The sequence below is a fragment of the Papilio xuthus genome, unplaced genomic scaffold (genome assembly GCF_000836235.2).
Source record: "Papilio xuthus unplaced genomic scaffold, Pxut_1.1 DF827597.1, whole genome shotgun sequence".
NCBI classification, from domain to species: domain Eukaryota; kingdom Metazoa; phylum Arthropoda; class Insecta; order Lepidoptera; family Papilionidae; genus Papilio; species Papilio xuthus.
This window is the reverse complement of record NW_013531052.1, coordinates 425,903-449,970: the sequence shown is the minus strand read 5'-3', so window position 1 is coordinate 449,970 and position 24,068 is coordinate 425,903. Positions and strand designations below refer to the sequence as shown.

General features: G+C 32.8%; 2 protein-coding genes across 4 annotated transcripts; one reads left to right on the top strand and one right to left on the bottom strand.

Annotated features, from left to right (window-relative positions):
* The first annotated feature begins 215 nt into the window (after nucleotides 1-215).
* On the top strand, nucleotides 216-2,745 carry CSN8 (COP9 signalosome subunit 8). 2 transcript variants are annotated; one of them, XM_013312694.1, is made up of 5 exons: nucleotides 216-543; nucleotides 1,308-1,449; nucleotides 1,528-1,598; nucleotides 1,750-1,931; nucleotides 2,103-2,745. In XM_013312694.1, the coding sequence occupies exons 2-5, from the start codon at nucleotides 1,387-1,389 to the stop codon at nucleotides 2,351-2,353; spliced, it is 567 nt and encodes a 188-aa protein (XP_013168148.1). In that variant the 5' UTR covers nucleotides 216-543; nucleotides 1,308-1,386; the 3' UTR covers nucleotides 2,354-2,745. The 2 variants fall into 2 exon arrangements, with proteins under 2 accessions (XP_013168148.1, XP_013168147.1); XM_013312693.1 differs by lacking the exon at nucleotides 216-543 and having other exon boundaries at nucleotides 1,233-1,449.
* A 294-nt stretch (nucleotides 2,746-3,039) lies between these two features.
* On the bottom strand, nucleotides 3,040-23,306 carry kkv (hyaluronan synthase-like protein kkv). 2 transcript variants are annotated; one of them, XM_013312876.1, is made up of 23 exons: nucleotides 23,148-23,306; nucleotides 16,161-16,267; nucleotides 11,378-11,622; nucleotides 10,950-11,116; nucleotides 10,548-10,875; nucleotides 10,264-10,463; nucleotides 9,864-10,182; nucleotides 9,571-9,791; nucleotides 9,225-9,492; nucleotides 8,814-9,076; nucleotides 8,496-8,706; nucleotides 8,219-8,419; nucleotides 7,892-8,118; nucleotides 7,651-7,818; nucleotides 7,189-7,494; nucleotides 6,861-7,102; nucleotides 6,540-6,696; nucleotides 6,271-6,423; nucleotides 5,782-5,958; nucleotides 4,538-4,705; nucleotides 4,214-4,457; nucleotides 3,876-4,021; nucleotides 3,040-3,590 (listed from the first exon to the last, which is right to left on the bottom strand). In XM_013312876.1, the coding sequence occupies exons 2-23, from the start codon at nucleotides 16,253-16,255 to the stop codon at nucleotides 3,396-3,398; spliced, it is 4,701 nt and encodes a 1,566-aa protein (XP_013168330.1). In that variant the 5' UTR covers nucleotides 16,256-16,267; nucleotides 23,148-23,306; the 3' UTR covers nucleotides 3,040-3,395. The 2 variants fall into 2 exon arrangements, with proteins under 2 accessions (XP_013168330.1, XP_013168329.1); XM_013312875.1 differs by lacking the exon at nucleotides 5,782-5,958 and adding an exon at nucleotides 5,434-5,610.
* Nucleotides 23,307-24,068: the final 762 nt, after the last annotated feature.

Here is a 24,068-nt window from a genome sequence, read left to right as displayed (position 1 = left end):
TAATAGTTTTCTAATTACAACGATTAACATTATAGTATAGTATAATCGCAGAGAACAGTGTTAAAAAGGAATATCGATCAAAAATATAATTTAGTCGCTGTTATTTATGTGATAAATTAGTATAATTGCTATGAATCAAAGTAATTTTTAAATAACACGTTCGTCCTTGATTTATCATTCAGAAATCTAGTTGGTATAATTAGAATTCACCTTGAATTGACTAAATTTTCGTTATGACGATTGTGATTCATAGTTTTTCGGTAAAATATATGCATAGAGGTATATAAATAGGTTGAAAGATATAAAAAACAAACTGCGATGTTCTTATTAAGAAGAAGATGTTGTCGTTTACACGAGTACTTACCAGCGGAAACAAATTAATCTCCGGCGTTGATAAAGTTAACATCTCTGACAGCCTGACGATGTCGGAAGTACGGGCGCACGCAGCGACGCTCCCCGTACACCTCCCAGATCTATTACACACAACAAAGTTCACTAGTGGTTCTATATTTGTGCAAATCTATATATATGAAAGAAAGTCGTGTAAGTTACACTATTTATAACTAGCTTTACCGATATGCCTGAAAATTGGTGAGGAGGTAGCTTAGAGCCAGGAGACGGACATAGGATACTATTTATTCATTTTTTTTGAATGATGCCTTGAAGACCTGCTTTTAATTTAACTTACTAAATATTATAAACGCGAATGTTTAGATGGATGTGATGTGGATGGATGGATGGGTGGGCTATACTAATTAAGTTTATTTTTATATCCATGCAGACGGAGTCGCGGGCGACAGCTAGTATTTCAATAAAAATATATTGAATTGTTGCCCATTCATCAGGTAAATACACATCCATACCAAATTTCTTCAAAATTCATGCAGCTGTTCTGGAGATACCATCTAACAAGCGTCCATCCATCCATCCATACATTCCCATATGCGGCATTACTCACTGTCACCCGCGACTCGGTACGTTAGAATTACACGACCATCGCTACCTGCCATAATCTGCAAGAAAATAATTGAATTGATCTGGTATTAATATTATAACCATATAACCATAGATTTAATTATGACTGCGATATAGTAAAAAGGTAACGATATGTGCCAATACTTTCCAACTCATAAAGTAAATTTAAAGGAACATGTGCAAAAGCCCGGTATCCATAAATAAACAATATGAAAATGACAGTCGGCAATTGAGAGTTACCAATTGTCAACGTCACCATTGTCATGAAATGACAGTGACAGATTAAAAATACCGAATTTTATATGCAATATTGTGTTTTGTCGTACTTGCAGAAAAAGTGAAACCAAAACAGAAAACTCATTCATTTGTAGATATTGCTAATTACTTTGGATAACCATCCAAAAAATATACATGCTAAATATGATAACCAATTTTGATAACCTTTGCAGTGAATTAGAAAAACAAGAGTTAGAGGTATTCAAATTAACTTTTTTGAATGTGCCGATATTCCAGCAATGTCGGAATTATTAATTTGATCTTTTATATTTTCAGGCACCCAATGGAGTGGCTTCGCCAACCACATATGCTCAGTTATTGGCCATTTATTTGTACCAAAATGATTTGTAAGTATCTTTTTGTTGACACAAATAATATAAATATTTCCACACATTGTTGTTGATGTTACTTGTTTTAATTATATAGACTCACTCCATACTTACTATGACATTTAAAATTTGTTAATTATCTCTTTAATTGGGTGCTTATTTGTTTTAGATGCAATGCAAAATTCTTATGGAAGAGAATACCACCAAATATTATAAGCAGTAACCCAGAAATAGCTGCAATTTGGACTGTAGGACAGAAGTTGTGGAAAAAAGATCTTGCCGGAACATATCAGGCACTTGCAATTTACAACTGGACTGAACCAATATCTAATATCATTAGGGCACTTGAAGGTATGTTCTTAATATTTACTAAAGTAATTGTAAAAAAATAATAGAGTAGAAACTGTTTAATATATCATTGGAAGAACAACATATTTGTTATGGTAACCAAATGTGATTGTTGGTAATTAGAAAGTCGTAGATCTATATTTTTTTTTAAAATGTAATATATGCTTTTTACAGAGAGAGTGCGAGAAAGAGCTCTTAATTTAATTGGCCGGTCATACAGCTCCATCTCACATAATACCTTGGTCTCTATGACGGGACTCAGCAATGAAGCAATTGCACAAATTTGCAAAGAACGTAAATGGGAGCTAAGTGAGGATGGAACTACAATTAAACCGATACCACCAGTTCAACCAACACCACTTCATACATCTAGTGAAGACCAACTGTTCAAGCTAACTGAATTTGTGACTTTCTTGGAAAACTGAGTAAGACAAGTTTACTTTAACGTAATGTTTAAGAAGTCATAAATGCAACTTTAAACGTGTTTTGGACAGTGACAGTTGTGGAATATAAACCAAATTGCTTGCCTGTCTATCTAAATATTATTTATTAATAAATTGGTAATCTTGGATACACAATATGTTTTGTAATATTGTAATAATTTACTTCAATTGTGAGCATATCACAATGTTCTTGATGTAATTACGTAAACAAGGCAGGCATTTTGACTTCTTAGCCGTGCTTCTGGTTCAAAATAAGTTTTATCCTGAATTAAATGTGAAGATGTACTACTCATTGTAATCTTATTCACATGTGTAAAATGTGTACTTTCATTTAAACTCATAGCCACATACTTTAAGAAATTTCAATAAACATGATAAAACATTTTAGAACTAGTTTTTTTTTTAATAAATCATTTGTCATCGTGATGAAGGGCCCCCAATGGGCTCGAAACTAGTCGGTGCCACCACCGGACGAATATATGTGAGTGTTTAGCCGTGTTTGTATATCAGTTTAGTATAATGTCTCACGAAAGTTTGAATAATTTAAATCAGTTGTCAGTGGATTCGGCTAGGATGGTTCTTAAGAAAACCATACTTTGTTTCATTTTATTCAGCCACTATTGCTTTGGTAGATGCATAGAAAAATGGAAAATAAAATCAAGTTATTTAAAAAAGATGTTTTAATTTCTTACATAAATACAATATAAAATGTAAAAGTAATTGGCAGTGTCAAAATATACAAAATCTTATGATTAATATTGACTTTTATCAAGAATTCGTTATTGGGAGTCAACAATAAAGTATTGACAATTTAGATAAATAAGTAAAGTTATAAAAAAAATCTCACAAGCTATTCTATTTTATAATTCATATTATTCAAAGAACATTATTGAGTCATAAATCAGGAATCGAAACCTTATTACAAAATGAGTATCTACAAATGCTTAAATTAAATTCTCCAATCAACCATCATTTGTTGAACAATTTGGCAACTTTCGAATTGATTAAAATTTCAATAATCTATCTAATATCTACCCTGGAAAGTGACTTGGTTTTGTCTTGGTTGTAATCTCATAGAGTTGATATCATCGTCATCACCCAGCGATGTCTCATATGCGCGGTTTATCTGACCTCCATTTGGTTCGGCGAATACGTCTTTCACAGATATATTTGCAGTTGAAGTACGATGACGGGGCGCAGCACCATGGTTATTATTCAGCTGGGAAAAAAAAAACAATAACATGATCATGAAATACTACGAATATATTGTGTAATTGAACTGTACTTATAAGTACGATACCCTTTAGGCGCTTAATTTCAACATTTTAATGGTGTGATGAACCATCACAAATACTATTTTAACACTGGCAACATGACAATTCCTAATTCGAAACTGACTCGAAAACGATCATTTAATTATTTTTTAATGTTAAATACTTTTCGGCCAAGTACTTAGACTTTAATTATCAGCAGTTGTACTTTTAAAATAAATATAGAAAATTACCATGCCAGTAACACCATATTCGTTATTCGCACCAAGTGTCTGCATTTGCGATTTCCTTCTTTCTGCCATCACCGAGTTTCTCCTTGTTTCCAATGCTTTCAGAGTTTCTCTACGTAACGTCATCTTACGATTTAATACTGGGGTACCTGGAATCACACAAACTTATATGGTTAAAAATATTAATTATACATCTAGCTGAGTATATTAAATAAAACAAGTAATCCGATTCTTTTATATTTGAAACTAGTTTTGATCAGGTAGAGTGGTAGTTTTCCCCTCATCTATCAATACACGTTTTACTCTTCATATATTGAATTTAGGTAAGAAAATAAATTTACCTGGTCCTTCGTTTGCATTCATATTGAAGAAACGTTTTTTAAAGGCGACATCTAGCGTTCCTATATTTCTCTTCTTCTGACGCGCTTTCTCTAAATTGTGTATAGTCTTTCTTCGTCCCACATTCTGCGGCCCTGATCCCGAATCATTTTCATAATCATCGTCAAGGCCATTTAGTTTCTGCAAGTCTTTAACTATTGCTATTGCATTCTTGTCCAACAACGCGTCTTGTGACAGATCTTCAGACTAAATATAAAAAAAAAACGTTAATCTTACCAGAATTAAAATTCCAAAGTATATTGTTACATTGTGATTAAATACTTTACCTTCTTGGTGCAGAACCAATTTAGTTCCGTGGACGCCAAGATATGTGAAATGGTTCCAAATCGATGGAACAACATAGCAGTAAATTGGATAACCAAAATCAAAGCGAAGAAAAACACGAAAACTAAACCGATGGGTTCCAATTGCAAATACTCTTTCGAAATGAGCACCTAAAAATTTTAAATAAAGTTTAATTTACCATCCTTCCATTAGAAATATTACGCAACTGTAAAAAGCTTTAAGTATGCATAAAAAAGCAATTTAATAAATAAACAATAACAGCAATTTCGAAACATTCCTTGATGTAGAACGTGGTAAAATGAACAAATATGATCGTGAAAATGAATACATAAAACACATAATGATGTGCGAGATATGAAATTTCGTAATTGCGAGAAATGATAGTGATTTCGCAATAGTGACGAACTGGCTCAATATGATACTTTATATAGTATTAAAGAAAAATTAAAGACAGCTATGTTAAACAAATCACCACGTTCTTCGATAAAGATATGTACAAGTAAAATCAATAACCATCCAACCAAGTTTAATAGAAAAATCCACCACCTTAATAGACAGAAAAACAACTCCTCGGGGTATTGGGTAGAGTGCAAACAATGTAGGTAGTAACGAAAAAAAAAACTCAAACAAAAATTTAGAAACACGTCTTGTTTCTATCTTAATTATAGATAAAACTGTAGAAGGAAGGATTTCCAAGGCTAGGGGTTCAGGGCATATAATTAGATTATGTGTAGAACCGTTGTCGCCCAATTTTAGTCGTCGGTGTAGAAAAAAAAACTGGGACATCCATGCTGGTGCCATCCCAAAACAGACCGGTTAGAGGAAGGTCGTTAGACTTGTGAAGTGACACACACAACCGGGTAACATTTGGCTATACCTCGCCTGTATCCTCGATGTACGTAATATTTGTCTTTACTCCCAAAGGCCAAATCACGTGGAGTTGATCTTTGTTCAGTTGTAATAAAAATACTATCAATATGAATAAAGCATTGAACATTACAAATGCAAAAACTGACTTATTGCGAAGCTCTATCAAGTCACGTGCAATTCGTGCCTGTAAAATTACATAAAACAATAAAGATTAGCTGCATCAGCTTTCAAAGTTGACTGGGCACATGGTGCTACACATTAGCTTAGGTTAAAATACTTTTTCTCTGTGAGATACAATGAGCCGTCCTCAGTCATCGTTGAAGGCCGATTGCCACGAAGTAGTTTCTCACGTTACCTCTTGTGAAACCTCATCATACGTTATATTAGTTTTAACTCCAAAAGGCCACTTAAAGTGTAGGTTGTCCTTGTTCAGTTGTAGCAAAAATACAATGAGTACAAAAAGAGCATTGATCATAAAGAATGAAAACACAGAAGAGTCTCGCAATTCTTTCAGGTCTCTGGATATACGTGCCTAAAATTACGGGAAGGTGCAAATGTTTAAAAACTTTAAAAATATTTTTAATTACAAATTTTTCATTTTAATATTTAATTTAAATAAGCTTATCAGTGCATGCAAACTTAATTTGTAACTTTCTTAATGAAGTATAAATTTAAAAACATTTTAGGAAATTTTATTCCTCACATACTTACCGCAAATAGCATCAGATCTCAAGTTCTTTTACTCATTCAAATAACATATGTTTTAAGTTATGTCAATTCCGTTTTAAGGTCAATTACATCCGTTACAATACTCAATTAGCAATACATGCAAATGAAAGCTTACCTGCTCCTCTTTATTAGCGTCAATAGGATACAAATATTTATCAATTAAATCTTTCCAGAACTGTGTTTCGGATTGACTCAAAAAGTCAACTTCGCCCTTCTTGAGATCGGGGTCTTCGATCCAGTATGGATTTATTAAATCATCTCTTCTTTCCTATAACAGAAAAAAACATTATTGTTATAACGTCCTCTAATTCTCAAATTCCTTATCTCGCTATCTCCCAAATCACTAGCGGACGATTTTCTATTCTCTCTCTGTCTTTATCTTACTCTAGGAGCGGTCGACATTGTGTCCGCTTCAGAAGCCAGATCGTTGTCTTCTTCGGGCCCTTCAGCTAGAGGGTCTAGTTGATGATCACCAGCATTGCTTCCCCTGGGTCCTACAGATAATTTCCTTCCTCTGTTTAATCCATGGGGATCCACAGTTCTGTAAAATTTAAATTCACATTATTTTTGAACTTAGATATCTAACTGGAAGCACCATACAAAAGTATTTATGGTTTCCTCAATAGGGACAATTATCACAAACCCAACGGGTAAAATACAAAAATATTAAAAGTATTACAATACTCGCTTCGTTGTTAAACGTACCTTTCAATTGTATCTAGTTTCCTTTCTAATTTTTCAAGAGTAGACGCAATATGCAGCAGTTGTACTTTCTCTTCATTTCCTTTAGGATGTGTGCACAATAAACATTTGAACAATCCGGCAAACGAAAATTCAATTGAACCTTCTTCTTCATTGCTATTAACCCCTTGAAGGAAACCCAAGAGAGATTTTTGTTTAGCATTTTTCTTTGCTTCTTCGGCATCTTTTTTCTCTTGTTCAATTTCCTTTAAAATTAATTATTATATATTACTATTAAGATAATAATCCAATAAAGCTTTAAACATCATACTATTACAAAAATAGTTCTTACCTTTTTAGTTTTCTTTACTTGTACCTCACGAGTACCCCAGGATACGACGTTTAGATTTATGATGGAATACAAAATCAAAAGCAAGTACATGGAAGGTATAGATAGTAGATAAATTATTCCGGGTACAATACACCAAAATTCTTGTGGATGCAAACACGCTGCTATGAAAAATGAACTTGACAAAGATATCAAGAAGATAGCAGAAGGAGATCCTATACCGTCCTCGCCCAACTGTAGCGCTGTACCAACGATTACAGCCATCATTATCATCGCATATGCAGTCGAGAGTATTTGTGCCACCAATAACTAAAAATTACATAAAAACAAATTCATTACTTTGTCATAGTCATAAATATCTTATAAAGTTCAGGTCGTTTTAAAAAAGGATTTATAAAAGGTAGGTACGAAATTTTAATTAATATTTTTTTTAGTAAATAAGAAAATTGTTATTTTTATTCTTACCTGTATTTCGGATTTCATTGTAAAGCAAACGAACATAAATATCGCAATCGGGTACAGATTGTATTCGAAAGATGTCCAGTTGTCGATTCTAAAAGCCGCCACGAAGGCACCCACCAACATAAGAAATATAGTACCGGGGCCGAGGATAGTACCACCCATTAACATCATCTGTAAATAATACAGTACATTTAAACCCAAAATTCTTACAAATTACATTTCTTCCAAAACACTGTTTACTCACCTGATATGCGATATACGGTGTCGAAATGTTGTCGTTGATTTTGATGGTATGTTTGTAGTCAACTAGCAGGTCCATAATGTTGGCAATGGTCGATGGCACCCAGCGACGACGCTGGTTGTAGAATTCGCTAAATCCTTCGGGACAATGGGTGTAGGCGTCCGACGCAGCTGAATATTCTACACGGTAACCACGTTGCAAAAGTAGCGTGCATAACCAACGATCTTCACCTATGTAATTAGTATAAATAAAAAATATATAAATAACCTTCAATGGCTGTAGCTTTATAGAAATTAAGTCCGACAGTTCTCCAACTTGTATTGAAATTACCTTGATCGTATTGTACGTAATGCCGAGCTTCGTCAGATCTCAATGTGTATTTCTTCATAACGTTGTCGTCCATCAAAGCCTTTCCTCTGAAGAGTGAGAAGCATCCCGGACTACAGAGCACGCAGCCGATCATGTGTTCCGTGGCTTTTTGCAGCCAATGACCAATAGCGTATTCGAACATTTGATACCACACCATCATGCCTAAAAATAAAATTATATAAAGACATAGATCTAGTTTATTGTTATTAATTTTCAAATTATAAGTGAATAGTTTTACCAGATCCAACAGGGTGAATACGACCGCAAGCAGCTCCCAGATTTTTGTTCTTTTTCATCAAATCAATAAGCAAACGTACAGCGTGTGGCTGGAAATCAATGTCTCCGTCCAGTGTTAGCAAGAATGTGTTTTCGGCCATTACTTCTTTCCTATCCACGGATATCGGTAGTTCCATAAGACGGTGACCCAAAAGATAGTACATGTACATAACCTGAAATTTTTAAAATACGCTTTGATGAGCACTGTTAAGCTTAATATTCATCACAGGTCATGTTTACGTGGCGTGAACAAACAATAATAACTTTTTTTTATTTATACCTGAGACCAACGCTTCCTGTGACGAATCTTAGCCTTATCTTTCAAGTGACAAATCATTTTTGTCTTTCCTGGTAGTACCCACGTCAAACGGCCTCCATACGGCGCGGGATACTTCTTCGGAGGTCGGATGCGAATAATCGTTTGATGAACATTCGAAGCAGCTTCGTCGATAGTATCTATTAAGAGTTTGACGAATCGATTCACTTGTGAATCGTCGTCACTATGGTCGGATATTTCAAAGGCGTCATCCAAGAAGATGTGGGCTGAAATATGAGAAGTATTTGTTAGTCATTTTTATTGCTGGAGTTGATCATGAACATTACAAATTGACTCTTTTATTATTGCCTTTACGAATTATCATCTCCGGGTCCCTATCTCAAGGTATATTAAAGTATAAAAATTATATCTTACTTTCAAATTCATAGTAATCCGGGTCAACAACACGTAGATATTTCTGAGCGACTCGACGAGCACACTGATCCTCGTCTAAACGTAGAATAGACTTCAAGAACTCCATCATTTCGTCTTTAGTTTCATGCCACATAGTAGCGCATGCATAGATTCTAGTAATTTGATCTGATGACTTAATAGTTCTAGGAGAAGATCCAGTATTATCAGTGTGAACAGATATAGTTTCATAATACTCATCGCCTTTTTCTTTTTCTATTTCAGCAAGATCCTATAAAATAAGGAAATATGATAAAGAATTAAGTTGTTTAAATTTTTAATGTTTATAAATAAGTTTCATTCCACCAACCTCTGTTTTAACATCCTTCTGGTCATCCCTTTTTCGGTTAAGTGCCATGCTCTGATCGATTAGCAAGCCGCTATACATTGGTAGTACGAACAATTTCTCAGTAGATGCCAAACGTTCAGCTTTTGGAGTCCAAATATGAATCGTAATCCAGGTCTGAGATAATAACCATAAGAGCCACACCCAAGCCATTTGTCTCGATATAAAATCACTTAGAGAGAACACTATAAAAAATTGGATAAAATTAGTAAAATATTAAACGAGCAAAGAAATTTTACTAACAATTTTTTACTCACCGGGTGGACTCTCAAAGAAGAGATAATCCGGTACAGTTCCATGGAAGAAGCAATTATCACCATTTCTTAAACCACAAGCGGCAATCAAGAAATTCACAACGAGCGGTATGACCAAGTTTATAGGGAATGCGTAACTGAAACCTTGTATGAGAATTTTACAAGCGAACTTTCCAAATATGTAGCAGAAGTATGCAGCAAACATTTGAATCAGCATAACGTAAAATGCGGACTTGTGCACCGCGGCCACCTCAACTGAATCTCCTGTTAAGGTAGCATTCACCAAATCGGGTATCGTTGTGCCGCCTAGTTGAAGTTGAATCTAAAAATAGAAAGAAATCTTGTAAATTAAAAAGTAAACAAAATTTTAAAATTCTTAAAGATTTTCAAAACATGTAATTACCTCTTCAACAACAATGTTATGTGGTCCAAAACCTGGATTAAATAATTGGAATAACATAGCGGGTTCGTCTCCATCCATCCATATGCAGAAGAGAATACACATGAGGAACAAAAGTATCTTCCAGAGTGACATAAATCTATATATGTAATACCGTGACGCGTTTAGTTCTTCTTTCATTCTTCCCAGTATTTTTATTATACCTGAAATATTAAAATTACTCATAAACTATTAGCCGTGGTGATATGTATTCTGTAATTGTTGTTTAAAATCTTTGATGGTCTTACCGATAGGACTTTGTCTCGTCACATAGTTCTCCCACCATCCTAATGATATGCAGATTGAACAGATAGGTATTAGCCACAGCACTGGTTTGTTCTCCGAGAGCGGCCACACGATGAAGCCGGTCACTTGCGCGACGATTGCTGCCATATCGACGATGACCTTTACAAATCGCTTCGAGTCACGATGGTTTCGCGACAGTAGGCCGAGGATCGCCGGTATGACACAGAGACAGTTCGTCAACATCGCCCCTTTGACCACGTCGAGTTCCGGTAATACAATGAAAAATAATATACCCATGCCTATAGTTTGTAGTGATTCCGCTAGAAATACCTGTAAAAAAAATGTTTTAGAGTTTAAGCAAATTGGCGGTAATAATAGTTATTGTTCAATGCACAGTTACTTACCACTACAAATTGTACTGGTGAAGGTCTTTTAGACGTTTTGAAAAAACATATCCTGATAGATCTTATAAATGTTCCTATTTCTGGTATGGCAAAGGCGGCGAATACTGCCCACATCCACGCCACTCGCTCCTCGTCCGGCAGGCTCACGATAAATTGCTTGTCTCTACCTAAAATCATAAACAAACAAATGTATTAATTGTAGTACACATTTGTATAATTCGTTATTCGGTCATCTACAAAATGAAATATATTCTCTGGAACTCTAGTAGCGAACCGATTAAGTCGATTTTCTTTTTATAAAAGGAACGCTAACCAGTAAATATATAAAAAAAACCACGTAGCTTTAAAGTCAAGGAAACAAATTAAAACCAATTTTGAAGAGTTTATTTAGATCTATGATATTTTATAAAGGTGTATAAGATTCTTACCTAAATTTCTATTACAATAAGCGATCCTTCTATCCTTTTTTAGTTGTGACGTCATAAATAGTACGGTGCCTTTGGCTATAACACCGGACGCGAGCACCACTATGAAAGTGACCGCGTACGCCAACACTTTGAGCATCCGTACTGTGAACTCGAGCCATTTCTGTGTTTCCATGGAAATACTGTCCTGCTTCGGTGGAAACTCCCTGAACACGTCCCATCCTTTCGTCTCTTGTACTGTTCTTTGACTGAAATTTAGAGAAAATACATCTTAATTACAATAAAATAGAATTGATTTTCATTAAATACGTAAAATATTTCCTTGATTAGTTATATTCAGTTTTGTTAAAAGTTAATTTCTGAAATAAAAATCTTGCTTGTACGATGTAATTTAGGTGTGAATTATTATTGAAATTGTTATTAAAAATGTATTTGTTAAATATTTTACCATTTATAAACATCCACTTTGTACACGGAAGCAAGAGAAATGCGGTGATGCGAGAAAAACGACTTTCACGTGCATTACAGATATATCAATTTATAATCAAAATGACAATATCACATCGCAATTTTTAGAAAGGAGTTTTTATTCAAATTTAAAACATACACACAGATAAGCAAATTTTCAGGACTAAAATATTATCTCTATCTTGATATCTAATACGTAATTATTCTCTATACAATGATTACAACACGCACTTACAACTGGTACTGTGACAGTGGTCCTTACGTAAGGATCCGGTACCAATCGTAACTCAATTAAAAATTACAAGCCCACGCCTAACAATACTTTGTCTGCATAACTTTGGATAATTAATTGTGCAAGTTGTTTATAACGTATGATATGAGTTATCATACTACGTTAGAAATTGACATCATTCTCTTAATCTTACCCTGAATTGTTTAACTGCCGAAAAATATGTGCTAAAAAAATTATTCTTCCTATTTTTTTTAAGACAATAAATTTTTATATAGGTATTTTGGTCGTAAAATATCTCCGTTAGACGTGTTTGTTATAGACACGACTAATTTAACAACTTGGTTTTGAAAGATTAGATGCCCTTGAAAGTGTCCTATAGAATTTTCGGGTGTTTTTATGTTGTAAATCAAGAATCGCTGATTGTTAAAATATATTAATAGGAAAGACGTTCATGAAATATCTTCGTGAACCTTCTGCTGTTTTGGAGAAGCGTAATAAAGATAGTACATATAACATTTCGTTATGGACCGCGACAGTTATGTTTTACGCCGATCAACATTCATACGGCGTCCGCGTCTGTTTCGCACATTAGAAAGTTATGAAATGATTCCGTTGCCACATACTTCATCTTTGTAATTATGATCGTTTTGATTCATTTATAAATGCGTTTAAGAAATTTTTCCTAAATAAACAAGAAAATAAATTAATTAAAGGTAATTTCACTTCTTATCTTCCGTTTTAAATATATTTTAAGTGGCTAACAAAATTATCTTTTGTTTAAAAATGAATATTATCAAAAGAAAAAACTCTACTTTTTAACTTTCTTTACATTAGCTCTTATTTCGAAGCCCAATTAATTTTGAAATCAAGTCAATATTCTATTTAAAAATTCTCCAATAACTTTATTAAATTACCGAAGAATTTAATATTAAACATGTTACCTGTAAATGCTACAATAATGCAGAGTTCCAGTGCTATAAATAGAATTATTATTATTTGCAATATAAACTGGCTCTCCCATTTCCTGTCTCTCGTAATATATTTTACCATCGTGTTCACTCATGTTTAACACTTCACCATTTTTCACATGCAGAAAATTAACATAACAACAAAAAGATATAACTTCTAGTAAGACCTAGTTTTTAGTCCTGATAACACTGGATAGGAAAAGAAAGTAATAAATAGTGTTAGATTATGTCCTGCCCGTCCGATTTTCCGTCAATAACTCATGGTTGTTTGTCGGCGTGCGCTGCGATCGCCTCAACCACTGGTAACTGCGGACACCCACCACTATACGCTATTGTTTTACAGAACTATACTTGAATATTAATAATTTTTGCAAATAAATATGTTTTGAATACATAATTTGATCGTTTACTCCGTATTCTATTTAATACAGTTTTTATTCTTGATTTTATTAGTTTATACTTTGATAAATTGAGTGAGATTTATGAAAAGAAAGATAACTTTACTTGTTGTAAATATAAGAAATAAATTAATCGATGGTTTCTGAGACCAAAACCTCTTTATAAAACACATCGTCATCCCTCAGATTACCTTTGACAAAACATAAATAACGATAGGTTTTAAACGGGGATCATGGTCCAAGAAAGCCACGATGAACAGAATAAAAAGAAAGAGTCGTGTAAATGTTACTAACTCTATATTGTTTCATTTTTATAAGGTAAAGTTATGTAACAATAAGAATTTGGGAACATAATTTAGGATTGTCTTATGTTAATTTGATTCGCATTCCAAAAACAGTCTGATAAATGAATTATTTGTATATTTCAAATACACTGCCGTTATAGTATAAAGTAACAAAAACTGAACATATCCGAGATCGTATGTATAACGAACATTGTATAGTTTCGATTGTCTCTGTTCGAACAATATTGAAATTCAATTAAATCGTTACAAGATTAATACAATACTAACTTGGCCTTCTTAATATCACGATACTGCGTGTAACAGCGACACATAGACTGCGTAAGTACGCCTCAAGCGGTTTCTTACTTTTGCCGTCATATTTTGTAACAATAGAACACGCTACATACACACGAAAATTTACGCAACTCTTGGCCTAATGAACTTTTTAAGTTCACACTTTTGTGCTTAAATTTTTACACCATTACCATCACTAATTGCCAAGTAAAAATTTTAAATGGGAATTAACGTTTTTTAATAGAAACGTGTAATTGTTTTACTATCATAATAATGAAGGAAAGAGCTATGTTGGTTTAAAAAAAATATTATATTAAATATAGTCTTTTTTGTTCAACAAAACGCTTTTGGTGTAGTAACCCTAACGACAGTTTAATCAGCATCTTCAACGTCTTAAAATGCCTTTAGACATGTCTCCGACCGGTGCTCTTGTGTCATTTGAATAAATAAAAGGAAACAAAACAAAAACCGACACTGTCAGATTGTATCATTTTACAATAAATAAATAATTGTGAACTTTTTTAATGTATTCCGAACATTTCGTTCGATAACGTTAGTATGCAAACCATTACTTCGAAATTGGGCCCAACGATCACGGTCAATGACCAAGTTACTTGACGAGGAAACTTTCAACATACAAACATAAACATAAATTTATAAGGAAAATATTTTAGTACAGTTACAGTAATAAGGTTACGACATAATATTCAAAATTATATATTTTATATATTACAAAGAAGTCACGTTAAAAAAAATAGACAAAGATGGCGCTACGCGGGTCAGACTCGTTGAAATCTTTTATTCGAATCACGCTCGACCCCGCGCCGCGTCGTTCGGTATTCGGTTTGGAACAACGCTTGAAAATGATGGTCGCTCTACTCTAGTATTCCCACAAATAAAAATCTATGAAATCAATAATATCTTCATTAACCTTTACGTCCAATCTGATAAGGTTATAAAATAAAACAGTTTTAAATTTGTTGTTATAGCGTTCAAATGCTATGAATGATTGCTACGGAAATACCGTAAATTGCAATTTATGTTCACATCTTTTGCATGAATCATTAATATGATTATTAAATGGAATCTTAAATACACTTAAGCTGACTAACAGCCACTGTTAAGCCTAGTCGCCAGCAAGTGGGGCGCAAAAATGTAGCGCAGTCGATCGATCGAAAGTTGTGTCGTCAGAGTTGACAACCTTGGCATTTGAGCGGGTTCCGGGCCGCGCCGCGACCGATCGCCTGCGAACCGACCTCTAAGCTGCACACTAAATTCATGTGTTATTCTTTTTATTTGTACACAATCACGACTTAATAGCCATTATTGTTAGCGTGTTCCACGTATAGCCAAAAAAAACTGCTTGAATTTTATGTAGACATAAAATGAAAGGTTGTGTTGTTCCAAACATCGATACCAATATTTTTTATTAAAACTTATTTCTATTTTATGTAAAAACCATATAAAAAGCTTCATTACCACTATAAAGCTTTTAAATTAAGCATAAGAATTGAGCTTCAGGATAACCATCGCTTAATAAATACTAGATTTGCAAGAACAAAGACCTCTCACTCAGTACAGGCTGGTACAAACTTTGTATATTAAATTCCTACATACCTACTTATCTTGTTTTAAACCGACTTCAAAAAGGAGGAGGTTCTCAATTCTGTATGTTTTCTTACGTATTACTTAAGTACTTTGGTGAAGATATTAGGCATTATATAAAGACTCCAAAGTAACATATTAAAGCTACAATTTGTTCTACTTCGCTTAAATATAATTTTCTTCAAACGTGTTTAGAAAAGTTATAAGGAAATAAGACAATTTTTATGATAAAAAGATGTTAACCGTGATAAAATCATGTACATGTTAAGTTTTTTAATTTCCTGACTTGACTAATGATCTATATATACTAGCTGACGCGCGCGACTCCATCCGCGTGTTTGTCTAAAAAAAAATTTTTGTGGTGGACTACCCTTAACATTTAGGGGGATGAAAAAAAGATGTTGGCAGATTCTCAGACCTACTCAACATGCTCACAAAATTTCATGAGAATCGGACAAGCCGTTTCGGAGAAGTATGGGAACGAAAATTGTGACACGAGAATTTTACATATAAGATGTAGTTATTTGGTGTATTTACCTGCCGCCATATATTTCGTTGGCGAGGGGGGTCAGCTCATCATCGGAGTTGTCGCTCGCCTCCTCCCGCCGCGACTTCCCTCCCGAAGTCGCCATCTTGAGTTATTTCTGAAATATTACAAAAAATTCGTTAGTGACGTAACGTTGTATGACATATCTAACCATCGGTCTCTATTGCTAAAACATCTGTACAAAATACATATATGAATCATCTTTTTTTTATAGAAATGAAATATCGTAATTGTATTGTATGTTTCAGCAATGAAAACCTGCGTTTAAGATATATTTATATAGTGACAAACAGACTTCAATTAATGTTATAAGTCACTTTAAACAAATATCACAATTTAAATAAATAAATTAAAAACAGCTAAAAAAACATTGATTGACCGTGCTGACCTCGATGATCTAGATCATTCTTAATTATTTAGATAACAATAGGAACAAAAATGACTTGTCCATACGTGTTATTGACAAATTAAGTTTATTGTAACGACTACAAAATTGACTTTTAATACCATTACTTTTAATATTGTTGAAAATGCCAAATAACCAACGCATTTCACAGGACTGTGTCGACGCGTAACAAAGAAATTGAATATTTGCTTGGAACTCTTCTCCCGGACCAATGAATCACTACAAGCATTTCGCATTCCATACAATCCCTCGACCTTGCTGGTCGTTCATCTCTTGCACTCTCACAAAATAAGGCAAACCATTTTAATTTTGGTTTCACGTCAAACATCCTTCCATTTTTAGCCCATGATGAAATTTAAATGTATGTATGTAAGTGTAAGCACATTGTACATTACACATTTTTACACAATCCATTATAATAGTAGTAATATTAAGACGGACAAAATAACTGTCAAATAAATACTTGCATTAATTAATGGGTTACCACAAAGTTCAATTGTGGTTCTGAATATGTTGTATATTCAGAACCGCAATTTGCGTTATATATTTTATATTTGTATTATTTGAAATATACTTATCAAATTTTCCTGTTCCAATAATGAATTGTAAAATAAAAGTATGTGAGAAATTATCTTGTGAGTATTAAAGTCAGAATAACAGTTGGTTTTTATTGTCGAAACACTTGTATCAAAACATATTATCATCATTATCACTCTGTTTGAAAATAATAGAGACAATAGTATATTTTAATATATTTTTGCAGTAGAAACCCACAATAAGTGATATCATATCGTAGAAACACAAAGTTTGGCGGAGGCGTAGGGCTGTCCGGCGTCGATGGCCGCAAGGTCAGCGACTCTGAACGAGCTTGCTGGACGCAGGGTTGTGCATTCGGCACACAACGAGACAAAACGAAGTCGTGATTTGAATTATATTTACTTTATACAGTTATATAAATTGAGATAAATTTAAGTGATCGTCAGTTGCGGTAAGGGACAGCCTTATATAGACATTGTTTCTTGATTTTTTTTTTATGGTATTGTATTTCGTGCGTCCTTTTTTAAATTATTTTATTTTATCTAATGGACATTTGCATGACCATATTATAATTTGGTGTAAATGAAAAAAAAAATTCTTACTTATATTATCAATAGTCAAATTGAATAATATAATAATTGAATTGAATTTGATTCTTATTCAAAAACTTTAACTGACATTTGCGTAAGTTTAAATCTTAATACAGCATGTTAAAATGTAGTTACTTAGTCTCACTTTCACTGTTGACGGCCGTCAGCTGGTCGCCTCGCCTCCCCCGCCTTCCCCTCACACGCCTCAGCCTCCATTCCACCGCCCCTACCCACTGCGCAACACTGCCTTACATTCTTTGTTGCCTACTAACTAAATGTCTTTTAATATACTAAATTAAAACCGCAATCAGTCACTTAATGGGTAAATACTGATATCTGTAGGTAATAGGTCTTCTTAGTGTAGATTTAATTTGAGAAATCTACACTCACAGTGATCTTAGATAATACACCAATAAACATGTATGGAGTCACTTGTAATAGATTTCACAAATAAAATCTACACTAAGTGCATCCCTGAATGCCGACTTAAAAACTCTGAGTATGTCAGTTAGTTAAGGAAATCATGATATTGCAAATATACGTTGGCCATTTGAAAAGTTGTTGTCTCTTCCGTCTACAACCCAACATACTATATTTGGAAGCTAGAGTTTTTCATCAAACATACGTTAGTTAGGACATTTTCTATATATAGAGAGGTAGTCAATGTATCTTACACACGAACAACTTATTTAATTAATGTTTACAAGTACATTAATAATTAAGTAAATTTCGACAAAAATGATCTCAGGATCTTAGAAGCCATCAAAATTCTACGCAAAAAATATATCGAACTGATTAATTAGGCAACAAACAGGTTTGCGAACTTGTGGATTGACTCTTTTTATACTAAGTTTCACTTCATTACATGTCCTTTAATATAATATGGGAAAACAGCCTAACACACAATATTAAAATTATTCGTAGAGTCATGTTACTTATATTAAAAACTTTTATTAAAATTTTGTATTGACAATTTACTTGTGTATACATTTAAAATCAAATAAAAAATAATAACGTAACTGTAGTAAATAAAAACTTAAAGAACTCTACTTCGCTCTATTTATGTTTAAAAACATTATGCTAAACGTTAAGTGATAAAGTTTAAATTAATGTTTGTGTTATTGGAAATATTTAATATGAAAAGCAGGTTAGAAATCAAGTATACCATGTGCGTGAGTCGTGGTCGCGAAGACCGGCCTCGGCGTTTCCGCTTAGAACAGTACAAATGAATTATAATAAGTTGTCTTACACGGTAACATTTTGACACACCCGTTATGTAAGTTTGTATTTTACAACTGGTGGTCACGAAAGTCATGAAAATCCAACTTTAGAACTTAAGCACTTAAGTTTTTAAGGTATCCAACCTTTGTTGTTGTTGTTCAACCCTAATATAAAGGATGTAACACAATTAAAAGAGTCATTATTTGGCAATTGTTTAAAAACTTTTTTAATGGTATATACAGCTATTCTAATTGCAAACTAAATAACTTAATCAAACATAGTGTAGTAGAGACATGTTTCTTAAAAAAATAACTCCGAAAATTTTCTAACCTAATACGTATGTACTACATGGGAAAAAGCGTCTGTTTTTATGTTCGAAAAAATACAACTTCTTGAACTGTTCCAAATTGATTAAAAGACAAAAAAATATGCTTTGCTTCTAAAGTCAATGTGACATTGAGAGACTGCAATTTAAATAGGAAACGGCATGCGTTACATCTGTATTCGAATCATGTTAAATGTAAGAGATTTTCCAGTTTTATGCATCTGCTTTCTTGGAATTCCGCTTCCAGACGAGGTGAACTACTGTTCTCAAAACATGTCTTAACAACATTTTACTTTCTTTTCTGCATTACTAATATACTGTAAAACTTTATCAATTCGTTATTTGTAAAACCTGCATTGGAGATGTCTATAGAATACGGTCGCTTCGCCTATTTCGACGAATTCATGGGGCCGCTCGCTCGTTGGTCACCTTATGATACAAAAAAATGTTCGGTGTTCAACGATGGCTGTCTACTGTTAACACATTTGTCATCCTTCTCTATTTATTTAAAAAAAGATGACAATTTCTACCTCGTAGTGAAAAATAGCAGAGTAGCGAAAAATAGCTGAATGTCAATAATATTATTTTAGATAAATTTAATTCCTAAGCTTTAAAAATATGTACATTTATGGATTATCTTACAACACACAGGTAACATAAGTAGAGTCTACAATGAGACAAGTGTAAGTATTACTTGCAAGTATGATATTACGACATCAATAGATCGTCAGATGAAGTCACGAGAAAATGTGTACTAAACAAAAGAGAAAGTAGGCCTCGCTACGTCACTACTTCAACGAGATGCCGTACAAAAATAGTACTGAAGGTAATTCGAAATTGACTTCGCGGACAACATTGATATATGTATTAAAGATATTTAAATGAATATCTTTAATACTTATATCAAATTTAAATAATATGACGACGGAATAAATATATTAACATATGAATAATTTGTTTTATATCTGGTTTTCGACTACAGAACCATTTTTTATCTCGCACATCATCTTTAAAAATAACAGAGACGGCAATTTGTCGATGCAAGAGTCACTGCAATCGTAATCTACAGCTATTTACATATGTACCTAGATGTTAGTTATAAAAATAATACTTATAATAAACTATTTTAAAAAAACTTGTTTGATTTTCTTCTATGACGTCACATAAAATAAACTTAACGACTTATTTGTTATCTATGACAGCACATAAATATAATTAAATTGTAACCAGTTATTTTTGTAATCACTAATGATCCGTCACTAAGCACCACGTCATCCGCTTTATACTCGTAAGTCAGTTTGCAATAATTTATTATTACTCAGTAACATGTAGACGTTGATTTCTTTATTTTCGTTTCCTCTTCAATAACTTTGTTAAATGCAGTGATTACGAAAAAAAAATAATTGGGTTTATGTTTTATAGGTACCGACATTATTATGTCTTATATTGTGTCCGAAACTAATCAACCAGTAGGTTGAGTGGTGATATTATTACGATTTGTTCTTAATAAACTTCATTTGTAAATCCTAATCAAATTTTTATCTCATACACTGATTTTTTTTCAAATTAGAAAAGATATTTCTAAACATAGTATACAAGCATAATATTTGACATCAACCGATTCAAATATCATCCATTGTATGCGTTGAAGTCTTTTGTATGCAGAAGCACAATATATCTAACCGGACTTCCACTAACGAAAAACATACTCTGTAATTGTATTGTAAATGAGAGAGATGACAATATATTTTCACAATGTCGGTGTTATCTCATAATGAGAGAAACATATTAGAGATGACGCATTATGTAGAGTTAGAATTTTTTCCGTATTAATCATACTGAGAATACCTTTTATCCTTTACTAAACTCATTTAATAACCACAACTAACTACATAGTTAACAAAATACATATCTTTTTAAATTCAAATTAACTGTCTAATGTTAATCACATTCACTATTTTACAAATTGAACAAAAATATTCGAAATATTTTAAAGTAGAGCATGTAAAATTTGTATTATAGGTAAATGATCCGTATCGAATCTTAGCGTTGCTGTTACGGTTAAAGTTGCAACAACTTTATTGCCCACATAGTTAAACATAGCTTATCAAAATCAAATCAATAAAGTTATATGTAAATAACTACATATATAACGACATTGCAACAAATATAGAGGAATTTAAGAAATGACTTATCAACATTAAATACATTATGGTGTCAAAAAGTAGCAAATATATTTTATTTCTGTGGTTGAGGCGATTTAAAATATTAATTGAAATTCTAGCCTCCTTTTTGTATTGACCAATGACTACTAAAACACAAAAAAAACTTTTATTTTAAATTCATTTTTGGAAGCAAAGGTACATTGCTATATTTATACTAGATTGCGTTTTAAATATAAATCGATTAATACAGATGTTAAACAACCGACATGAGTTTTGTAAGATCAAGATTGATATTGGTACTGCAATCGCAATAAAACAAAAGAATAAATAAATATTGATGCTTTTTAAACTCAAATGTTAATCTGATACAGAAGTACCTTTACGGTTTAGTATTAAAATTTGGCCATGTTTAAAATTTCGATGACTAAGTTGGATTAACCCGCTTCTGCGCGTGGTCCGAAATTAAAACACAGATTTGTTTTGTGTTTTGCGAAATACTATGACAGGAACTTGTTAGCAATTTTACGCATTGTTTGGGGCATTAAGAAAATAATTAGATTACGAACTATGTAACTTGGGGCCGTGGGTACAATTTCACAATTCACCCAATAAAAACCAACCAACGAAAGATAACAATATCTTTTCTATGGTTGTAAAAACTGTCGATTAGATGAATGAAGATTCACTTAACTACATTTGTATAAAAAATCAAACAAAATAAAGTTTATTCATAAGTAACAAGTGTGTAAGGTACAGTTATAAAATTACGTTAATTACATCTACGGAAGTAACAAAATTACTCTTGTTCCAAGTGAGAACGACCCTCTGCCGGAACCGGATATAAGCGAGGTCTTAAGGCTCTCACAAACCTGAACATGCCATGCCATTCTATTCGGCTTTGTTATAACAATTAAAAATGTATTTTCCTTTGGTTTAGTATGTCAAGACCAAATTATAATACTATTATGACAATTTAATTTACTTAACTTAAGCTATTTAAAGTAAATGATACCGTTAGCTTAATAGCATAGGCAATTATTAAAGAATGCGTTTTACGAATTAATAATTAAATGATAAACAAGAAAGTAAAAGAAATTGAAGGGCAGAGAATTTTAATAGGTTTTAAAAATATTAATAAAAGTGAAATCAAACAATTTTTAATGGATTTATACAAATGACCTTCAATAAAAGTTACCGAAAGGTCAGACTTAATTTTATTCCCGTGTAAGTTTTAAAATTTTACACGTTTTGTTTTTAGAAATTAAAGTCAAAGTTTAACACAAAGCAGATTATGACTGGGATTAAGACTTGAAGGTTTTACTGCCTTGATCAGTCGTCTCGCGTAACACCTACATTCACTTTTGTTTGTTGCGATATAAATTCATATTATGCACGTAAATACTAAGACGTGTTAAAATATCACAAATTTCGTTTTCAACCTACTTAACTTTATATTACTCTTGTGAGACGGATTTGAACTTTCGAAAGCGAAACGCAAGGTAGAGTTAAACGGAATTATTTATTGTACAATTGCTTAGTTAAATTTAACAAGAATTTAATTTACACAACTACATTCTAAATATAGCATAGTTTTGCAATCTAACGAATATTCAAATTATCATTCGCAATAACCCTTGCATACTTTCGCACCACGCACTCTGGCCTCGCCGAAATTAAGTTTTTTATTTATGATTTGATAAATAAAAAAAAATCAAATTTTAATTTTCACTTACCTTCTTTTTGACGCCTATTTAAATCCTATATGCTATATCACTTCACAATGTTCCTGTGGGTATGGGGCACTCGCGTTTGCGTTGCGTATGCGCATCGTGCGCGCGGTGCGGTCGCGAGAGTTGCCGCGCACTCACTGCCGCTGCCGCTCCACTCTGGCCGACAGGGGGCCGCGGTGACCTGTCACTTGGCCAACAATCTCTACTTCAATAGCCAGTAGTCAGTAGCCTGTAGACAGCGCTATACTTATGCTTTCATTTGTAACTATTAGTTCGATTCATTGTTTTCTGTATCTGTATGTATTTAAGTTTAACAAAGAACTTTTTGTAAGCTTCCATTAAGCTTTGGTTGACCAAAAATATATTGTTTCACTTAAGTGCTTACAACATATTTTTATAATAATTTCACATTATTTGGATTCTAACACAGATAAAGCGTCAATTATTTAAAACGTAGACAACCTTTGACCTATTAGAAACTTGTGACCTTTCTACGATTTATTTTTCAACTAAATCTTTTTGTGAAGCCGATCCTTATGTTGTCGACAACAAATGTCTAAGCAAATTAGTCATCGACACCACGACTCCATTCAAGGACAAATTCTACTTAAACGATGTTGAGAACAATGTTTTATTTGGCAAGTTTTATTATTTTAAGCAAACTTCTGTATAATCTTAAAATATAAGGAAGGAATAATCTTAAAATCTCGTGTAGTTTCTTGCTTTAAATTAAACAAATCAGGTTTTCACTAAATTTGAACCATTAAGTTGATATCTGCAACATTTATGATGCTATTTTATTTTATTTATACTTAAAAGTATAATATAATGCACTATTTTCAAATTAATTTAATTATGAAACTTTGCATTCAACATAAAATCGACAATTAAAAGCCCATATAAAACAAAACATTATATGCGAAG